This window comes from Panthera tigris, chromosome E3, assembly GCF_018350195.1.
Source record: "Panthera tigris isolate Pti1 chromosome E3, P.tigris_Pti1_mat1.1, whole genome shotgun sequence".
Taxonomy (NCBI): domain Eukaryota; kingdom Metazoa; phylum Chordata; class Mammalia; order Carnivora; family Felidae; genus Panthera; species Panthera tigris.
Window position 1 is genome coordinate 37,848,121 of NC_056675.1, and position 19,256 is coordinate 37,867,376.

At 52.2% G+C, this 19,256-nt stretch overlaps 1 protein-coding gene across 5 annotated transcripts in view; it reads left to right on the forward strand.

Annotated features, from left to right (window-relative positions):
* Positions 1–19,256, forward strand: part of SRL (sarcalumenin) — a 46,637-nt gene that overhangs the window by 2,122 nt on the left and 25,259 nt on the right. The window contains exons 1-3 of one of the 5 annotated variants that reach the window (XM_007073352.3): positions 6,325–6,703; positions 6,939–7,329; positions 7,833–7,940. The exons of 2 other annotated variants lie outside the window; for them this stretch is intronic. In XM_007073352.3, the coding sequence (XP_007073414.2) occupies positions 7,880–7,940 (61 nt within the window). In that variant the 5' untranslated portion in view covers positions 6,325–6,703; positions 6,939–7,329; positions 7,833–7,879. Of the gene's footprint in view, positions 1–6,324; positions 6,704–6,781; positions 7,330–7,832; positions 7,941–19,256 lie in introns of those variants that run through there. 2 more of the 5 variants (XM_042971202.1, XM_042971203.1) reach the window with 2 other exon arrangements.

Sequence of the window (19,256 nt, forward strand, 5' to 3'; positions counted from 1 at the left end):
TATGCTCTTCTTGTCTGGCTTTTTCTGCTCAACACAGTGTCTCTAAGGTTCGTTTATGTTTTTGTGTGTATCAGCAGTTTATTGATTTTTATGGCCAACTGTATTCCCTGGTGTGAATATACCACAGTTGATTTAGCCATTTGCCCAGCAGCAGACTTACAGGTTGTTTCCAGCCTACAGCTATCATGAATATGTTTTAGAATATACTGTCCTCCAAAATAGAGTGTGCCAATTTCCCCTTCTCCTCTCTGAGTGGGAGCTGGGAAAGTGGCAGTGGAGGAGAAAATACATCCTGAGCACGTACCATTGACCCTCTGTGGTGGTGGCTTCTTTGGGAAGGGACTGGGCATTCTTGGTTCCTGGTGGCCTCCCCTGGCCTATTTTAAGCGTTTCTGTTGGGAAAAACCTCATGGAAACGCTTGTCTGCTCTGATGTACTCAAGGATCAGTGCATTTTACGGCATCCTTCTTAAGAAAACCCTCGGAAGAAATTCCTGTGGAGGCTCAGTAGCAGAAATAATTTCATTTCTCCTGAGCCATTGGTTTGTTCTTATTTTAAGGACACCGTGAATTGGCAACTGATCAAGTTACACACATGCGAGGTCCTTACATATCAAGTGCCGTTTGCTTTTGTATCAGCCTTACGAATCGCTCCATTTTGCGTGCTGGCCTCTGTGTAGTTTTCAGTCCTTGCTTTCCTGTTATACTTTATGAATACCTGGGAGCCATGTTTATGCTTTTCTGTTCCAGGTGGGGTGTAATGAATAAGTCACTTAACGCCATGACTCGGGGGCATCTTTGGCAGAGGAGCAGTTGCCCTGGTTCTGGGTGGTGTTGGAAGGGTTGTCTAGCAGAAGTGGGAGCCTTCCTGTGACCTCAGCCTCCTTGGCTGTTGATGAACTGGCCTCATACTGGCTTCAGACAAGCACGTAAAGCACCAGCAAACCCTCCAGCTGCCTCTGAAGCTGGCTGCCGTGTCATCCTTTGCCCCAGATTTTGTTGGCTCTGGCTCCACTTTGTCCCACCCGAGCCCTTCCCAATGTCCCTTCTTACCCCGCTGCCTGTGTGCTTTCTTGGATGCTGCTGACCTTGTCGTGTCTGTCGTTTTCATTCTCTCTTGAGTTTTGCTCCCTCTCCCCTTGCCCTACAAGTCCTTGGCTGGGAGTAGAGTTAGTATCACCCCTGCCTTGGTCCCCTCTCTTCTCTGGCCCTGCCATATTCCTAGTTTCTTGTGTTGATGGACAGGAGCGCGTGCTGACCAGGAGGAGGGGGTAGGACCGGGGGCTGCGGCTCCTAAATGCAGCAGCTGTAGAAAGGAATGTGCTCCCCAAACCCACTCTCCCCCTGCCACACCCTGGGTGCTGTAAAGGAGCTGGGAGTGACAGCTGCAGAGCTTCCTGAATTAGGGGGCCTAAGTCACAGGGTCCCCCGCGGGGCCGCCTGTTTTAGCGGATAGCCTCAGGATCAGATTAAGGAGGAGGCAGGAAAGTGACTGGAAGAAGGCTGCAGGTGCTGCACACGTCTCCGAGATCAGCTCTCTCATTGCATCTCGCCCTGTGGCAGATAAAGAGGATGTTCCGAAAATCCCAAGAGAGAATTGATGAAAATCTCCTGTTCTCCTATTGAGAGAAGAATGTATTGGTAGGGCTGGGCAGGCACTGAAGGTCAGTGGGGGGCTGCTGGTTTGAGATCAGGGGAGAGGCATTCTCCATTCTCCAGGGAATCCTCGTGGTGCCTGTCCCTGGCCTTCAGCAGGAAGGTGGGGTGGCAGGTGTGGAGGTGACCTGGAGCACTCTGGCTGGTTCTGGGCCTTACGTCGTATTCAAAAGAGCGGAGCTAGCACTCTCTGGTAGTGAGTTCCCTGTACCTGGAGGTGTTCAGTCGGAGGCTGGATAGAGTTTTTTGTGGAGGGGATTCCTGTAATGGATGGGAATTTGGGTCCTTCTAAGGATAAATGGGAAAATATGGTGAAGGTTGCTTTCTGCACTGTGTTAGCACTGAGTATGGAGCAGATCCAGATGCAGAGGCCTGCCTGGTAGGGTCCGACCCCGTTTTCTCAGTCCCTCAAGGAACTGTTGAGGTACGGATCGACCTAGGAAAAAAATCAGTTGCCAAAGAGGGACCAAACTGCAGGGACTATGTGAGGCTGGGGACCCTTAGGCAGAGGCTCTGGCAGCTTCTATCCAAAGAACGAGCTGGGGAGAGGGCCAGGCCTTGCTCTGGGCAGACAGCGGCAGCCCCGGAGGGTGGGTGATGTGGGGTGAAGCCGGTGTGGAGCTCTTACAGGGCAAAGTGAGGTCTCTTTAAGAATTATGACCTGGTATGGGAACGCAAGCTGGTGCAGCTACTTTGGAAAACAGTGTGGAGGTTCCTCAAAAACCTAAAAATAGAACTACCCTATGACCCAGCAATTGCACTACTAGGCATTTATCCATGAGATACAGGTGTGCTGTTTCGAAGGGACACATGCACCCCCATGTTTATAGCAGCACTATCAACAATAGCCAAAGTATGGAAAGAGCCCAAATGTCCATCGATGGATGAATGGATAAAAAAGATATGGTACATTTATATGATGGAGTATTACTCGGCAATCAAAAAGAATGGTATCTTGCCATTTCCAACTACGTGGACGGAACTGGAGGGTATTATGTTAAGTGAAATTAGAGAAAGACAAAAATCATATGACTTCACTCCTATGAGGACTTTAAGAGACAAAACAGATGAACATAAGGGAAGGGAAACAAAAATAATATCAAAACCGGGAGGGGGACAAAACAGAAGAGACTCATAAATATGGAGAACAAACAGAGGGTTACTGGAGGGGCTGTGGGAGGGGGGATGGGCTAAATGGGTAAGGGGCATCAAGGAATCTTCTCCTGAAATCACTGTTGCACTATATGCTAACTAATTTGGATATAAATTTTTAAAAATAAAAAATAAAATAATAAAAAAAAAGAATTATGACCTGGTAGGGGCACCTGGGTGGCTTAGTGGTTTAAGGGTCCACGGTCCGACTTTGGCTCAGGTCATGATCTCGCGGTTTGTGTTTCGTGGTTCGAGCTCTGCATTGAGCTCTGTGTTGATAGCTCAAAGTCTGGATCCAGCTTCGGATTCTGAGACTCTGTGTCTCCCCCTCTCTGCCCCTCCTCCACTTGCGCTCTGTCTCTGTCTGTCTCTCAAAAATAAACAAACATTAAAAAAGTTAAAAAAAAAAAAAAAAGAATTATGACCTGGGAGTTTCTCTTCAATTGAGTCTACCCTCCTTTTTAATCTCTCACTTTCCAAACAGGGTGGCTTTTACTTTGATGTTTAAAAATTGTGGTTAAAATTTACCATTTTAATCCTTTTTGATTTTTAATTCAGTGGTATGAAGCACATTCACAGTGTGGTGCAACCATCACCACTGTTCTTCTCCAGAATGTTTTCATTATTCCAAATAGAAACTCTGTATCCATTAAACACTAACCGCCCCCCCCCCATGCTCCCTTCCCTCCACCCCTGGCACCCACCATCTACTTTGACTTTTTTTTTTTTTTTTAGTCTTTTTGACTTTTCTAGATGCCTCATATAAGTGCATTCATGCAATATCTATCTCTTATGAACCGACTTGTGTCCCCCCAAAATTCATGTTGAATTCCTAACTCCTAGTATCTCAGAATGTGACTGTACTTGGACACAGGGTCTTTACAGAGGTGATTATGGTAAAATGAGGTCACACGGGTGCGCCCTGATCCAAGGTGATTGGTGTCCATACAAGAAGAGGAGATTAGGACACAGATGACACAGACCAAGAGATGACCATATGAGGAGGACACAGTGAGGAGACGCAGTGGCTCCACAAAGCCAAGGAGAGAGGCCTCAGAAGAAATCACACCTGCCGGCACCTTGATCTTGGACTTCCAGCCTCCAGAACTACGAGAAATAAATTTCTGCTGTTTAAGCTGCCTGGTCTGCAGCGTTTTGTTATGATGGCCTCAGCAAACAAATACATTGCCCTTTTGTGACTGGCTTATTTCATTTAGCATTAGCATTTCGGACGCTCATCCGTGTTGTCGCATGTATTAGAATTTCATTTTTTTTATAAATTTTTTTTAACCTTTATTTTTGAGACAGAGAGAGACAGAGCATGAACGGGGGAGGGGCAGAGAGAGAGGGAGACACAGAATCGGAAGCAGGCTCCAGGCTCCGAGCCATCAGCCCAGAGCCCGACGCGGGGCTCGAACTCCCGGACCGCGAGATCATGACCTGAGCTGAAGTCGGCCGCTTAACCGACTGAGCCACCCAGGCGCCCCTAGAATTTCATTTTTTATGGCTGAATAATATCCCACTGTAGGGATAGACCACATTTGGTTCATGTGTTCATCTGCTGATGGACGCTTGGGTTGTTTATTGTGCTGCTGTGAACATGTCTCTGCAAGGATCTGTTGGAGTCCAAATGGGATGTCCTTAAATCACATGCAGTGAGCCCTTTATACAGTGCGCGGCTCACATTTTCCCTTCCAGCCTGGTCTGGAGTCTGGCCCTTCAGCCTGTGTCTCCCTGTTCTCCCCCACAACCCTCCACCGCCTTTCACCAACACACCAATTCCTCTCTTCCCCTGACGGCATTCACTTGGATCGATGGGAGAAGTTGTGGCTTTGTGAGTCAGGCACGTCTGGGTTCACATTCAGACCACTCCACTCTTAGGAGGTGATGTTGAACAAGTTACTGCAGCAGTCTGAGCCTCAGCCTTCTCATTGTGGCATGGTGGTGGCCCGCCCACTTCTCGTGACAGGTGAAGTGCCTGGCCCAGAGCAGGGGCATCATTGACTTTGACTTCCTTTTCTCTCTCAGGTCTCAGTACTGCCCCTTCCCTTCACGGTTGATGGAAGGCTCAGTGCTGGTGTGTTAGTCAGGGTGCTCCCAAGAAACAGAGCCAGTAGGATGTATGTGTATAGAGAGAGGTAGAGGGGACTGGAAGGTCGGAAATCCACAGGGATACCTGGTGGCTGGAAATTCTCGCAAGAATGAATGTTGCAGTCTTGGATCAGAAAGCAGTCAGAGGCAGCATTCCTTACTGTTCCAGGGTGGGGAGCTGAGTCTTTTCTCTTAAGGCCTTCTACTGATTGGATGAGGCCCATCACATTATGGAGGGTGATCTGCTTGACTCAGAGACTACAGATTTTAATATTAAGTACATTTAAAAAATACCTGCACAGCAACATTCAGACTGATACTTTCCAACTAGGCACCATAACCTAGCCTAGTTAATGCATAAAATTGACCATTGCAGTTGGTACCTTGTCAGTTTTCTTTAGATTCGCCTAAAGATTCAGTGTAATCCCTATTAAAATCCAAGAAGGCCTCTAAATAGCAATTTGCAGGCTGATTGCAAAATTCACACAGACGTGTAAAGGAACTACAATAGCTAAAGCAACTTTTAAAAGATCTAAGTTGAGGGAGTCACACTACCGCATTTCATGACTGATTAGGAACCACAGTGGAAGGACAGACACGTAGATCAACAGGACAGAATATAGTTCAGAAATGGCTTTAAACATACCGTCAACTGATTTTCAACATGAGGTGCGAAGGCAGTTGAGTGGGGGAAGGGTGGTCTCTTCCAGTGCTGCTGGGACCGCTGGATGTCCACATGTGAAAATCCTAACTTCAGTTTTTACCTGGCAACCTATTGAAAATTACACAAAGTGGATTACAGGTCTAAATGTAAAACCCAAAATTGTTACATTTCTAGGAGAAAACAGGAAAACATCTTGGGGACCTTGGGTTAGGCAAAGAGTTCTTTGAATTTGATGAAAATTAGGAATTTCTGCTTTTTGAAAGATACCTCAGTGCATGAAAAGACAAGATGCCAATGGAGACAATTCTTACAGATTACGTATCTGATGAAGGGCTTGTATTCAGCGTATGTATATAAAAAAAAAACCCATCAAAGCTCAATAGAAGAAAACAACCCGTCAAAAATAGTTGAAAGTTTTGAACAGGCACTGCACCAAAAACACACGAAAGAAGTGGATCACAAAAACACACATGGAAATGTGCTTAATATCAGTCATGGGCGCCTGGGTGGCTCAGTCGGTTAAGCATCCCACTTCGGTTTAGGTTATGATCTCCCAGCTCGTGAGTTTGAGCCCCGCGTCGGGCAGTGTGCTGACAGCTCAGAGCCTGGAGCCTGCTTCAAATTCTGTGTCTCCCCCTCTTTCAGTCCCTCCCCAACTCACCCCTGCCTCTCCCTCTCGCTCTCAAAAAATGAACATTAAAAAAAATTTTTTTTAAATATCAGTCATTAGGAAAATGCAAATTGAAACTACAATAAGATATCACTTCACGCCTACAAGAATGACTAAAATGTGAAAGACTGACCCTACCCAGGATCAGCAAGGATGTGGAGGAACTGGTGGCAGAAATGTAAAATGGCACAGTCACCTTAGGAAAAAGTTAAATGGACCCCCCACCGTGTGATCCAGCCACTCCCCTTCTGGGTATTTACTGGAGAGAAACGAAAGTGAACGTTGGTAAGTGGAATTGTATACAGATGTTCCCGGCAGCTCGATCGGTAGTAGCACAAACTTGGAGACAACCCGGTGTCTGTCACGAGGAGAGTGGATAGCAGATTGTGGCCAGTCCATACAGTGAAGTACTGTCCGGAATACAAAGGAATGAACTATCGATACACAACTGCAACGTGAGCACATCTCAAAGTAAGCATGCTGAGTGAAAGAAGCCGGATAAAAAGCACATACGATGTGGTTCCATTTACATCCACAAATACAAACTAATGTATAGTGAAGAGAGCAGCTCAGGAGCTGCTGGGGAGGGGGCTGGAGGGGGGAGGCATGAGGAAAATTGGGCAGTGAGGAATCTGGTCACTATTTTGATTGTGGTGATACACATATGTCAAAATGAATCAGATTTGAATAGCGTTCTGTGCTGCAGGTGGATTAGACCCCAGCGAAGCTGTGTTAAATGTAAAGCCCATAGAAGAATGGCCAGTTGACTTCAGTTCCTCTCCTCCGTGACCGACTGCCATGCTCACAGTGACACCCTCCCTCCAGCCTGACAAGCCAGTGTCTGCATTCCCTCAGCTTCAGAGAACTGGTTCTTAGGGGCTGTCATGTGCCATTAGGAAAACTGCATCAAACATCACATTGCAGACACGACAGAAGGTTCTGCAACCCCCATGTTACTGGAAATGGATCTCTGCTCACTGTCTTACATCATAGCACGGGACATGTCTCCTAGCTTCCCCTTTGTCCTTCCGAGGCATCAGCATTCTGTGTTTTCCGGAAGCCTGAGAAGGTTAAGCTCCTAGCCATCTACCTCAAAGGTCAGACGTCACAGGTTTCCTTAAGCAGCTATTGTGGCTTCACCCTCCTGACCCACCTGTGGGGGCGGGGGGGGGGTGTGTGTGTGTGGGTACGGCTGAAATGTCTGTCAGTGGCTGTCAAATAGAATCTCTCTCGCTTTGCCCTGTGGCTCCTTCATTCAGAAAACTGAGGCAGGTCAAGGTCAGTGACTTGGCCCAGACTTTAGATCAAGTTAGCACAGATGCTGAAAAGGCTCGGGTTCCTAAGCCCTAGACCTAACCCAAGGGATGCCCCACTTTTTCTCTACCACCCCTGCCCTGTGACCCATGTCACGTGACCCCAGGGCCGCTGGGGGGAGAGAATCCGGTCCGGGCTCTGCCTTCCGGGGCCTGACAGCAGGCACGGCAGTGGTGGAGCCAGCCTCTGCATGGCCTGTCAGGGTCTGCGCGGCTTCCCCATCACGTCCACCCAGTTGCCCTAGTGACTGTGTGACCCTTTCTCCCCCACCCGGCGCTGCCACCAGCCCTATAAATAGAGGCGAGGAGCAGCTGGGCTCTCTTGGCAGTCACCATGAGGGCGCTGGTCCTGCTCTGCTGCTTTGTGGCATCGCTCCTGCTCCCAGGACAAACAGGTATGACCCTTACCCCTGTCAGCCGGGCCAGATCACGACCCCCACGTGCCCTGAGGTCTTATGTTTACTGAAGGGGGGAGGAGAGAGAGGCTCAAGCGGTAGATGGTGAGGCCTCAGTGGTTCCTGGGGTTGATGGCAAACATGGACTCCTGGCATCGTCTCCATTCCTTTCTCCCTGGGGCCCAGGAGGAAATGGTACAGAGAACCTGAGAGACGTCGGGGGCTCCATGGGAGGCCAGAGAAAGTGGGAGCAGTGAACCGAGAGGTGCAGGCAGGCATGAGGCCTGAGCCAAGGGCTGGGAGCCAGAGGACGGGTCTGGCCAGTAGATGTTGGGGAAGAGGACCCCAAAAGTCAAGACTAGAGGACCCTTCTAGATGGGCGAAAAGAACCCGGTCTTGGAGCTGGAGGGGCCCCTGGAGGTCTGAGTTGGTTTGACCCTCCCCCCCCCCCCCCCCCCCCGGGTGGGGATTGGGCAGGGGCTGGGTTTGCATGACTGAACACCGGGCACAGTGCACAGAGTTGGGGGTTGTCTGGGGAACAGCAGGGTAGAAAGGAGGTCGGTTGGGAACAGGTTGGAGATGGAGTTGGGGATCGGAGCCAGAGTTTGGGAGAGGAGCAGGACCCCCTGCAGGGTATCCCTGGCCTGGGCTGGGGGCTCCACTGGAAGGGGGCTGGGGCATGTGTGCACGGTCTCCCTTTGATATCTCAGCACTTTGTGTGGCAGAGGCGGTGGCTCAGGTTACAGCGTGGGGGTTATTTCTAGGCATGGAGGGGACACCAGATCATTTGTCACCTCTCTCTTCCCGAGACTTCTGCGGCTAGGTCTCGCTTGGTGGTGCTTTGGGGGTGATCTGGGGACCCCCAGGCATCTGGGTCTCCTGCTTTGTCTTTTCGTGAGTGGCCGTCTTCATCTGCACCGGGGACCACAGGGCCAGAGCCCCAGCCGCTCGGGTCTTTGAGATTCTGTGTGTCGAGGTCCTCGACCCAGCCAGGAGGGCAGGTAGCAGGCAGGAGCAGAAGCTGTTCCCTCAGGGGGTTAGGGACCTAGGTGGGGGGATTCAGCCTTGTGAACGCTGCTGGCCCCTGCCCTTGTCTGCCCTTGAGTTAATTTGGGCCTTGCAGCGCTGCTGTGGCTGGAGCGGTGAGGATTCCAAGCGGCTGTCAGGTGGCTAAGTATGGAAACAGCCGTGTAATTGGATCCTGAGCCCCAAGCCACTGCTGCCCTCTCCCCTTCACAGCCCCTGCCCTGCTCCGCCCAGCCCCAGCTGCCGCCTTGCTTCCACACAGCAGGCCCGGGGACTCTTAGCCTTTTAGGGACATCCTTCATCTTTCCTCCCAACAAGGGAACTGGACATCTGGAACGTTCCATAAGGCCTGCCTGGGGATCTTGCTGTGGGGGAAAGGAGGCAGGCAGGCGTTTTGTGCGAAGATCCTGTCTGTGCATGTTCCTTCCTTCCTGGACTCTGCAGTGTGGCCCAGTCCTGGCTTCCAGGGAGGGGTTGTCCACCATGTGCAGGGTCCCCTTTCTCCTCACTCCTGCTCACCAATTGGGCTGTGGGCTCTTCTCCTGGGGGGGTGAATTTTATCACTCTACCAGCTGTAGATTACCCCAAAGGCAGCTGTCTCCTGTACCCGCTAGGAGGTTCCAGCCGTAAGGGTGGCTTCTCCCTGCCCCCATGATGACAGTCCTTCCTACTGGTTGATTTCCCACTGGAATTGTGCCACGAAGTAAATGCCACCTTGCCCAAAGGCAGCAGCTTTGCTCCTGAACTTCCCACCCTATTACTGGACCCTCATTTCCATCCCACTGCTGGCTGGATGGCAGGCTGACCTTCTGTCTAATCCAGCTTCCTGCTCCCCGGGGATGGAGGGGGCCTTACAGAGCTGTGCTTCCGTCTCTTGTCCCCATGTTGCCCCTGTGGTCCTCTGGACCGAGGCAGCCTCTTCTTGTTCCCTAGCAAGGGACCAAGTACCTCTCCTGATGCTAGGACGCAGCCGGAACTGCCGTGGCCCCATCACCAGACACTTGTAAGTCTCCACCCCCTGACCCAAGGCCTCTGGGCATTTTGACCATTGGGGTCCTCCTCTTTGTCTTGGGGACTTGGCCTGGTCACAGGCCTGCTCAAGGACAGGGGAAAGCAGCCTCGAGTATTGTTGAGGTAAGAGAGTGAAAGCTGGAGGAACCAGAGATGTGTACAAGGTCAGGCAGTGAATTAGGGACAGACAGTCTCACCCCTCCTCCAAGAGTGGGGTGGTGGGGGTGGCCAGCGCTGAGAGAGCATTTGGGTTCAAGCTGCTGGCGTCTGTTAGGCTGGGTTCGGGACTTCTTTGCTTCCTGCTGCCTGCATGATGCAGAGGTTGGGGTAGAAGGGGATTCTGAGTCCGTTCCTTCCTCCAGCCTAGCCCTGGTTTGGCCTGCTTGCGGCCTGCTCTGGCCTCCACCCTGCTGTCCCAATAATGAGAAGGTGGTGCATGCTGGGGCTGACCGACCCCTCTGTGAGAGATGAGGTTCTGTCAGGAACCCCTTTGTGGCCCCTCTTCACCCACCCTAGGCTGGCTATTTCCAGAAAGAGGCTGTGTTCATGTTCCCTCAACAGGGCAGCCCAGCTGCTGCGATCTCCACCTTGGGGAGGGGTCATGAGCTCAGGGGTTTTGGGGAGAGGACAGAAGCCTTTGCAGTGCCCCCCGCAAGGTGTGATTCCTGGCTCGGTGCAGCCAGATGAGCCCACAGGGAGAAACTAGTCTGCCCCTTCCCACATCGAGTCTCCAGAGCACTCACTGGGATTTGCTAATGGATGTGCACGCCTTGCTTAGTGGCCTGTGGAACTAGAGTTTGGGAAATGCTGTTTTTGACCCTCGCCTGGGTGTGGCAATAAAAGTCAGAGAGCTGGTTCAAGGCAGGTCTGAGCTGGAGTTCAGGTGTCCTTGCTCCCCCGGAAGGGGGCCCAGATGAGGCCAGCTGCGTCCATCTGGCTGTTTGGTGCTCCCTTAAGTGTGGTGGGCTGGGAAGGAGCCTAATCCCTACAGACACAGGAGGAAGATGGCTGTTGCTCTCTGACAGGGTCCCAGGGCCAAGGACAGGGTCTAGGTGCCGTGGCTCCTGGTCTGGGACGAGGGTACATCCGGGAGAGTGGGCAGGGGTGGGGTCTGCCACTGTGGGGTGCTGGGCTTAGCTCTCTCCAGGACACCTTCCCTGCTCCAAATCCCAATCCAGACCCACTCACAGCACAACCCCTTATGTTTAAATGCTGCCTGGGTGCAAAGCCTTTTCATTCCAACACCTCACCACATCTCACTGTGTACTAATCATCCCAGATTTATCAGGTACCTCCTGTTGTTTAGGTCTGGTACTGGGGGAGTTCACATGGGCGTTTCGCCCTTGGCGTGCTTACAGTCCGGTACAGGAGATAGGGTGTCTTCTGCCTTGTGGCCACACACACACGCGCACACACATGCGCGTGCGTGGGCCACACGTTGAGTGTCATGAGAGAAGCACAGGTAAAGTGAGGTAGGGTGGAAGTGCCTGGGGAGATCGGTTTTAACTGAGTGGGTCAGGAACTGTTTACAGATGAGGGAATGTTTGAGATGGGCCTGGAAGAAAGTAGCATCGAGATGTGGAGTGACGGAAGGAAGAAGATTCTACTTTAAGGGAGCAGGATAAACAAACTCATGCTGTCAGGAGAGGTCGGGGCTCTGGGGAGAACTGGGCGAGGATAAGGGCAGGCAGAGCAAAGTGGGGGTCACGGGGAAGGTCCTTGGAAGGCTGGATTGGGCCTCTGAAGGGCCACGTGTGGTCGGCTGATGAGGAGGGCTTTGCTCTGTGGATGGTGGGTAACCTTTGAGGGCTTTGGAAGCATCCGTCCAGCAGGTGTTTGGAGGGAGGGGGAGGACGAGGGAGGCTGACTAGAGGACCTTGTCAGAAATGCCAGTTGGAGTGGGTGTGAGCTCCGCAAGGCAGTTTGGGGGGGTGGGCGGAGAGGAGGGCCAGACCCAGCAGGTAGCTGCGGTGAAGTCCACTGGACCCCAGCGAGCCAGGGCCAGAAGGAGACCTTGAGGGTCTCGTGTGGGTCACTGGAGGTGTGATCTTGCCAGAAAAATGAATGAATGAATGAGTGAGTGAATGAATGACCAGGAACATTAAAGAACAGATTTTAAAGGCTCAGTTTGGGTCATTATGAATTTGAGGTGCCAGGGAGACATCTGGGTGGAGATCCTGGATGTTGGAGGATGGAAAGTCAGGTCTGGAGGTCCGGACATGAGATTCGTTTGGGTGAAGATGAGGCTGTTGCAGAGAGAGGAAAAGAAAAGATACAGGGATGGTCGTTGGGCAGTGCCACATTTGGGCAGTGAGCGGATTTCAGGAAAAGGGGAAGAGACCTGGGAAGAGGCAGTGACCTGGATGGAAGCCAAGGGAAGGTAACATTCTGTGGTTTTTGTTTTTTGTCCTTTTAAATTTTTTAACATTCATTTTTGAGAGACAGAGACAGAGCACAAGCAAGGGTGGGGCAGAGTGAGAGGGAGGCACAGAATCCGAAGCAGGCTCCAGGCTCTGAGCTGGCAGCACAGAGCGTGATGCGGGGCTCGAACCCACGAACTGTTAGATCATGACCTGAGCAGAAGTTGGGTGCTCAACCGACCGAACCACCCAGGCACCCTGGGAAGGGCGCATTCTAGAAAGGCGGTCGGAGGGATGAAATGCCAAAGAGATGCCGGGGAAGATGAGGTGTTAGCTTTGATACCCTGAGGTCACAGGCAGAGCACGAGGGCCTTACGTGCATCTAGCGAAGGCGCAGAGGCAACACATTTGGACAGTGGGCTCAGGAGGGATAGAGACGTGAGAGTAAGTGGGCAGGGGGTTTGTGGATGTAGCAAATTTCCTTTTCAACACTAGGAAGACGAAGCGTGTTTATGGGCCAATGGCAAGGGTCCTAGGAGAGACAAGGACTGACAGACACAAGGTGGCAAGGAAGTGACCAAGATGCCAGACGTGCAGGAAGGGTGGGATAGGTCTTAGGAGACACGCCATAGCACTGTGGAGACCTCAGAGGGACACTGCACATTCCAGGCAAACTCAGGAGCCAGCCAGGGAGCTAATATAGGGTGTAGGGATCCTGGCCTACACTACGATTGCCATGGAGGGCCTGGAGGGTCACCGGGTCGGGGGAAGGAACCAGACAGATGTTCCAAGAACCCATGAGGTGGAAAGGGAGGCCGGTTGCCCCAAGTTGCATGGTATGGAACAGCAGGGCCGAGACCAGAGCCTGGTCCGTGGTGCTGCAGGAACACCCACCAGGCAGAGCCTGGAGACGAAATCAGTGACCCAACCTTTTTGTGTCAGTGAAAGTTGGTGAACGAGCGCCCTCAAGCCAGATGCTGTGGAGAATAGGGCAGAGTCTGATCCCAAGCTCCACCATGTAAGGTGTACATTCAGCAAATGTCCCCTGGGCCTGCAATGGGAAAAGCTCTGTATTTGGACTCCATCAGGATCTGTGACTTAGCGGGAGCTGGCTGGGAGGCACGCGGTGAGTTCCTCGGATGTCGGCCTCGGTTCTCATTCTTCTTGTGGAACAGAGACAGTCCCAGGCTCAGGTTTCCTCTGGGGTTTTTTCCTGGCTGGGAGGACTTGGCCGTGCCCATTGGCGGGACTCATTTTGGGATCGGGGAAGTCCTGTCCCATTTGGTTTCAGCCCCATCCTCCTGCAGCCCTGAAGGTGGTTTTGTTCAGAGTCAAGGTCCCAGGCAGAGACATGCCTGCACTTGTCAGTTCCTGATCCTCCCTCACAGAGGGCTCCACGGCCGCCTTTCCTGAGCTTCCTGGTCTTAGGGTGGGGGGCTTGGGCTGCAGAAGCAGTCCCTGCTGTTAGGACGTCAGCCGTTCACACCCTCCTAGCCAGGGCCTGCAGCAGCCAGCTGTACAGAGAGCAGGCCACCCTTCCCAGCCGCTCTGGGGTGGGTGTGCCCAGGGGCCTGATCCTGAAGAATCACCACCATGAGACTGTGGTTCCGGCAGCCAGCTCCTGCCTGGCACCACCCCAGAGGCCTGTCTTCCCTGGGACTACCTCATCAGAACCACACGAAAACATAGTCTCCATGGCTCTGTCCGCTCCGAATCCTGGTCCCCAGAAGGATTTCGAGTAGAACGCTGGCTTAGCTGGGGCGGGCTCCCTGGCTTCACTGCAAGAATGTTATGCAGTGAGAAAAGGCTTTTCTCCTTCGACACTTTGGGGGACCCTCCCCCCACGGGTCCTTGTCCTTCACCACCTTGGCGGGACCCTCTTGTCCTCTGTCACTCAGAGCGCTAAAGGGCAAAGAGCAGGTGTGGGTTGTGTGGCCAGCTCTGGGGAGGAGAAGGGCCCGGCGCAGAGTCAGAAAGGGGAGACGGGCCTTCCCTGGGGAGCCCGCCCTGTGTTGGGAACAGAATGGATTCATGAGTAGGGGCGAGGAGCAGTGTATGGTCGGCAAGTGATGTAAGAATGCAACTGCCTTATAATCTGGGTACTTGCCCAGAGAATACAAAGTGTGCGAATTCAAAGGGATACGTGCACCCCTGTGTTTATAGCAGCACTGTTAATACGATAGCCAAGTTATGGCAGCAGCCCGAGTGTCCCTTGATAGATGGATAAAGACGATGTGGTACACACACACACACACACACACACACACACACACACAGTGGAATGTCAGTCATAAAAAAGAATGAAATGTTGCCATTTGCAACCACACAGATGGATCTAGAGAGTATAACGCTAAGCGAAACAAGTCAGAGAAAGACAAATACCATGTGATCCCGCTCATATATGGAATTTAAGAAACAAAACAAACAAGCAAAGGGAAAAAGTAGAGACAAAGCAAGAAACACACTCTTCACTACAGAGAAAACACTGATGGACACTAGAGGCAGGGGATAAGGGGATGGGGGAAATACAGGGTGGGGATTAAACCGTGCGGTTGTGATGGGCACCGGGCGTTGTATGGAAGTGTGGAATCACTCTCTTCTGCACCTGAATCTAATATTTACACTGTTCATTAACTGGAATTAAAATTAAAAAGTTAAAACAGAAAACAGAGACGCCTGGGTGGCTTAGTTGGTTAAGTGTCCAACTCTTAGTTTCTGCTCAGGTCGTGATCTCATGGTTCATGGATTTGAGACTCCAGTCGGCTCCAAGCTGCCAGTCAGGAGCCTGCTTAGGATTAGCGCTCTCTCTCTCTCTTTCTCCCTCTCTCTCTCTCTCTCTCTCTCTCTCTCTCTCTCTCTCCCCACCCCTCCCCCACTCTCTCTTACCTTCTCATTCTTTGTCTCTTTTGAAATAAACGAACATAAAAAAGACAAGCGAGATATGAGGTGCAACACAGATCTGGACACGGCGGCAACCGAGAGGGGGCAGGACTGGAGAGAGGCAGTAAAGGGGGTGATGATGGGGACCCCTCTCTGAAAAACCAACTTTCTGGCCCCAACGCCAGGCTGTGTTCACCATGAGGTCCTGGTCAGCCACACTGCTCGGACAGGAACAGGCTGTCTCTGCCCCAGGAGCTGACTTCTATTTGGGGAGATGACACACACTGAGAGAAAACGTAACTAACACCCGGGCAGCTCTAGTTGGAGTTCAGAAGAGGGCTGGAAGGTCGGCCTCACGGAGGGGCAGGGTTTCAGCTGCACTGGGAGGAAGGGGGACAGTCGCTGGACTGTCAGCTCCGAGAGGGCACGGGCTTCGTGTTTGGTTAATTTGCTCACCGCTGAGTCACCAGTGCCTAGCCTGGCGCTTGGTTCACAGAAAGCCCTTAATGTCTGATGAATGAGGGGGTGGTTTGTGCAGGCAGAGGAGGAAGAGCATCTGGAGGTGGTGATCAGAACCAGGAATGGAGACGCTGGGGGCATTGTACTGGGAGGGGTAGCGATGAGCCCAGCTCTGGCTCGGGTGTGGGGCTCCTGTTGGTGGGGTCAGACCCCCCTGATGGGCGAAAGGCCTGGAACACTGAGCCAGGTGGCTCTCCCTGGGCCCTTGGCATACTGCAGCCCCTCTCCTTCTCCTTCTCAGATATTTTTGGATCCTTCTAGAGCAGGGACTGCATTCTGAGCTCAAACAGGTGCAGGCAAAGTCTGGCCTGGAGTTCTGAGCCCGCAGGAAGTGGGTTGTGTTGGGAGCTCAGGCCAGGGGAGAGCCCTGGGGTTTGGGAGCCCCCTCCCCCCCCGCCTTTCCACCAGCTCACCGCCAAAACTGCGGCCCCTGGTCCTCCTCCAAGTGGCCATTTGGTTAGGATTTGGCCAGCCCAGTTGTTTCCCATACAAGTTTCCCTAGGTGGCAATAGTTAAAGACTTGACAAAGCCATTGCCTTGAAAATGACCTCTCTGTCCTATGGTTCCCCAACTGCCTGTTCTGTGCACCTGCACCTTCCAGAGAGGCTTCTGGCCACTTCATTGGTCCTTTTTTTTTTTTGCCCTCCCACCCCCGCCCCTGTGTTCCCTCCTACCCTTTATTTCAAGTGTCAGGTAGTAGAAGATCACTTATTTCTCTAGCTTATCTCAGGGGGTCGGGACACCAGGAAGGGGTCTGGAAAAATTGGAGAAGGGTCACAGCACTTGCTGTGGCCTGGGGAGCCCCTCCTGGCTTCAGGGATGAGCCTGGGTACAGGCTGTGAGGGGAGTAGAAGCCCAGTGGCAAATCTACCTTTCTCCTGTCTTCTGCCTCAGTTTCCCTCCTGAATTGGTAGTTAGACCAGCAGTCTCTTCACCGGGAGCCCTATCACCTGAGGCTGCCCGCATTGGGAGCAGAGCAGCCTGCCTGGGGTGGGACACACAGCGACCATAGGGCCGAGCAAACACTGGCTTTGTCACAAATTTGCCACCAAGCCCCTTACCATTTTGCACCTGTTTGTTTGCCCATAAAACAAGATAATTATACTTGCCCTATTTACAGCATGGTGTTGTGATGTGACTAAAATTAAAAAAAGGCTATCAGATGCTTAAAATGTTTTTTTGATATTAGATACTTTTTAAGGTTAAAAGGACTGTGACAGTAATTACAGGCTATCGCTGCTGTCCCTGGTCCTCTGGCTTGACACCTGCCACCGGTCTCCTCAAATATCACGAAACATGAACAATGAAGGGAATCTGTCAGCATCTCTGCCCCTTCTCAGGGCTGTTAACATCCTTTGGATTCTCTGTCCTCAAAGAGCTTACAAACCAGGCTGTGGGGGGAGGCAGCCCCCACTCATGACCGGCTGAGGGAACCGTATAAGGCACATGTCACAGGGTCTAAAAATAAGTAGCCTGAGTGTGCAGAGAAGGGGAGTGGGTGGGAGAGGGCCGTGGGGCTGGTGAGAGCACCACCGCTTAGTGTGAGGGGGGTCAGGAAGACCTCGTGGGGCCAGGCCTCAGCGCTGTTCCTGTGTTCCCCTCCTGGGGCCATCGGAACCAGTGACCGTAAACCTCATGCCTTCCAACAACAGAAACTTAACCTCTCTCAGTCTGGAGGCCAGAAGTCAGAAATCAAGATGTTGGCAGGCTTCACAGGAGGATCCTTCCTGCCTCTTCCAGCTTCTGGTGGATCCTTGGCCTTCCTTGGCTTGTAGACGCGTCTCCGATCTCTGCCTCTGTCCTCACGTGGCCCCTCCTCTGTGAGTCTCTGTGTGTCCTCTGCTTTTTTTCTAAGGACATCAGTCATCGGCCTTAAGGCCCACCCTAATGCAGTATGGCCACCGCTTAACTACTTATATCTGTACAGGCCCTATTTCCAAATAACGTCACATTCTGAGGTTCTGGAGGGATGGGAATTTGGGGGTGGAGGGCACCCTTCAACCCCTCAGGCTCCATAGCCTTGGACCCAACGGCTGAGTGGTTGCTGGCTCTGAACATATAGTTCCCGTCTCTCTCCTGCGTGGTAGCCCTCTACTGGGCACAGATGGCACCTGTTTCCTTCGTCCTCTCTCTGGCCCCACCGCCCACGCTATTGCCATAGCAGCTAATTTGGAGCTCTGGTGACACACCCAGTACAAACGTGTTGAACGAATGGACCGACAGCTGGCTGGGGGCAGGCGATCCCAGGAGGCCACCTAGCCTTGTGCTGGTGCTGGGGAGGATGGCGGGGGGCATGTTCCAGCTCCTTGTTGGGTGTGCTCAGGTATGGATCGAGATAGAGTGGGCCTGTCCTGGGGACAGGAGGCTCTGTTTCTGGGCTGGTGTGTGGTGGAGAAGAGTCGCAGGCCAAGAACCCAGAGACTGAGGCCCAGCAGCGTTAGGCCTAGCTCTCCCTCTCCGGGTGGGTGCCCGGCCCCTTGGAGTCTCCCACCCCGAGTGCAGCAGGAGAGTAAGCGGGGCATGGAGTCACCTCCTAACATTCTGCAGGAGGTCCTTGGAGAGCCAACTTCCAGATGAAGGTTTGCATCCTGCTATCTCTGCCTTTCTGCCCCCTCCTTGCCAGCAGCAGGAACGCCCAGCTGTAAGGATGGGCATGTGGGTGTCCTCGTGGCAGACTTAGGGGTCCCTGACCCCGAGTCTGGGGTGTCAGGGCAGCTCTGGAAACTGGTGGCTATGGCTCTACTGCCTTGTCTCTGCTTCATCCTGGTTCTGGAGGAGAGCAGGGTTGGGGACAGGTCTCCACTGTCTGCTAGCCTTTCTAGAAAAGCTGACTGCACCTACCCTGGCATTCCTTGCTCTCCTCTGTCTGGCTTGTCCCTCCAGTTAGATGCTGTGTGCTTAAGGGGAGGGTCTTAAATTCAGGAATGAAGTTCATGGTTATCACAGTAACCTTTTGAGCTGATAAGGCAACTACTCCTAGGACCCTTTGATCACAAAAAGAAAGAAAAAAAAAAAAGAAAAAGAAAAAAATAGGCCTGGGCTGCTTAAATGACTTGACCCATGGGTACTTCTGTGGTTATGAATCCCAGTCTCAAATCTCCTCTCTTCTGGAACTCTCTGCCACTGAGTTGAGGGAAGGCCTTATATTTTGCTACCATCATCCATCCATCCATCCATCCATCATCCACCTGTCCATCCATCTATCCATCCATCCATCCAAAGTCTGTTCAAGGCACTGGGAAACAAAATCTCTGACGAGGAAACCAAATAAGTAAGTTATTTAGTTTATTGGACAATTATAGGTGCAGTGGAGAAAAAGGTTAGGTTGGGGAGAGGGGAAGGCTAGTTAGGAGACAGTGTCACCAGGGTGGTAGGAGAAGGCCTTGCAGAAATAGTGACAAGGAGCCAAGATGTAGGGGAGGAGAGTGGAGAGCTGGGCAGCTGTGTGGGGAGGGCATTCCCAGCAGAGAGCACGGAGGCCCGGTGCGCTTGCTCATAGAAAGCAAGCCTGTGTGGAGGA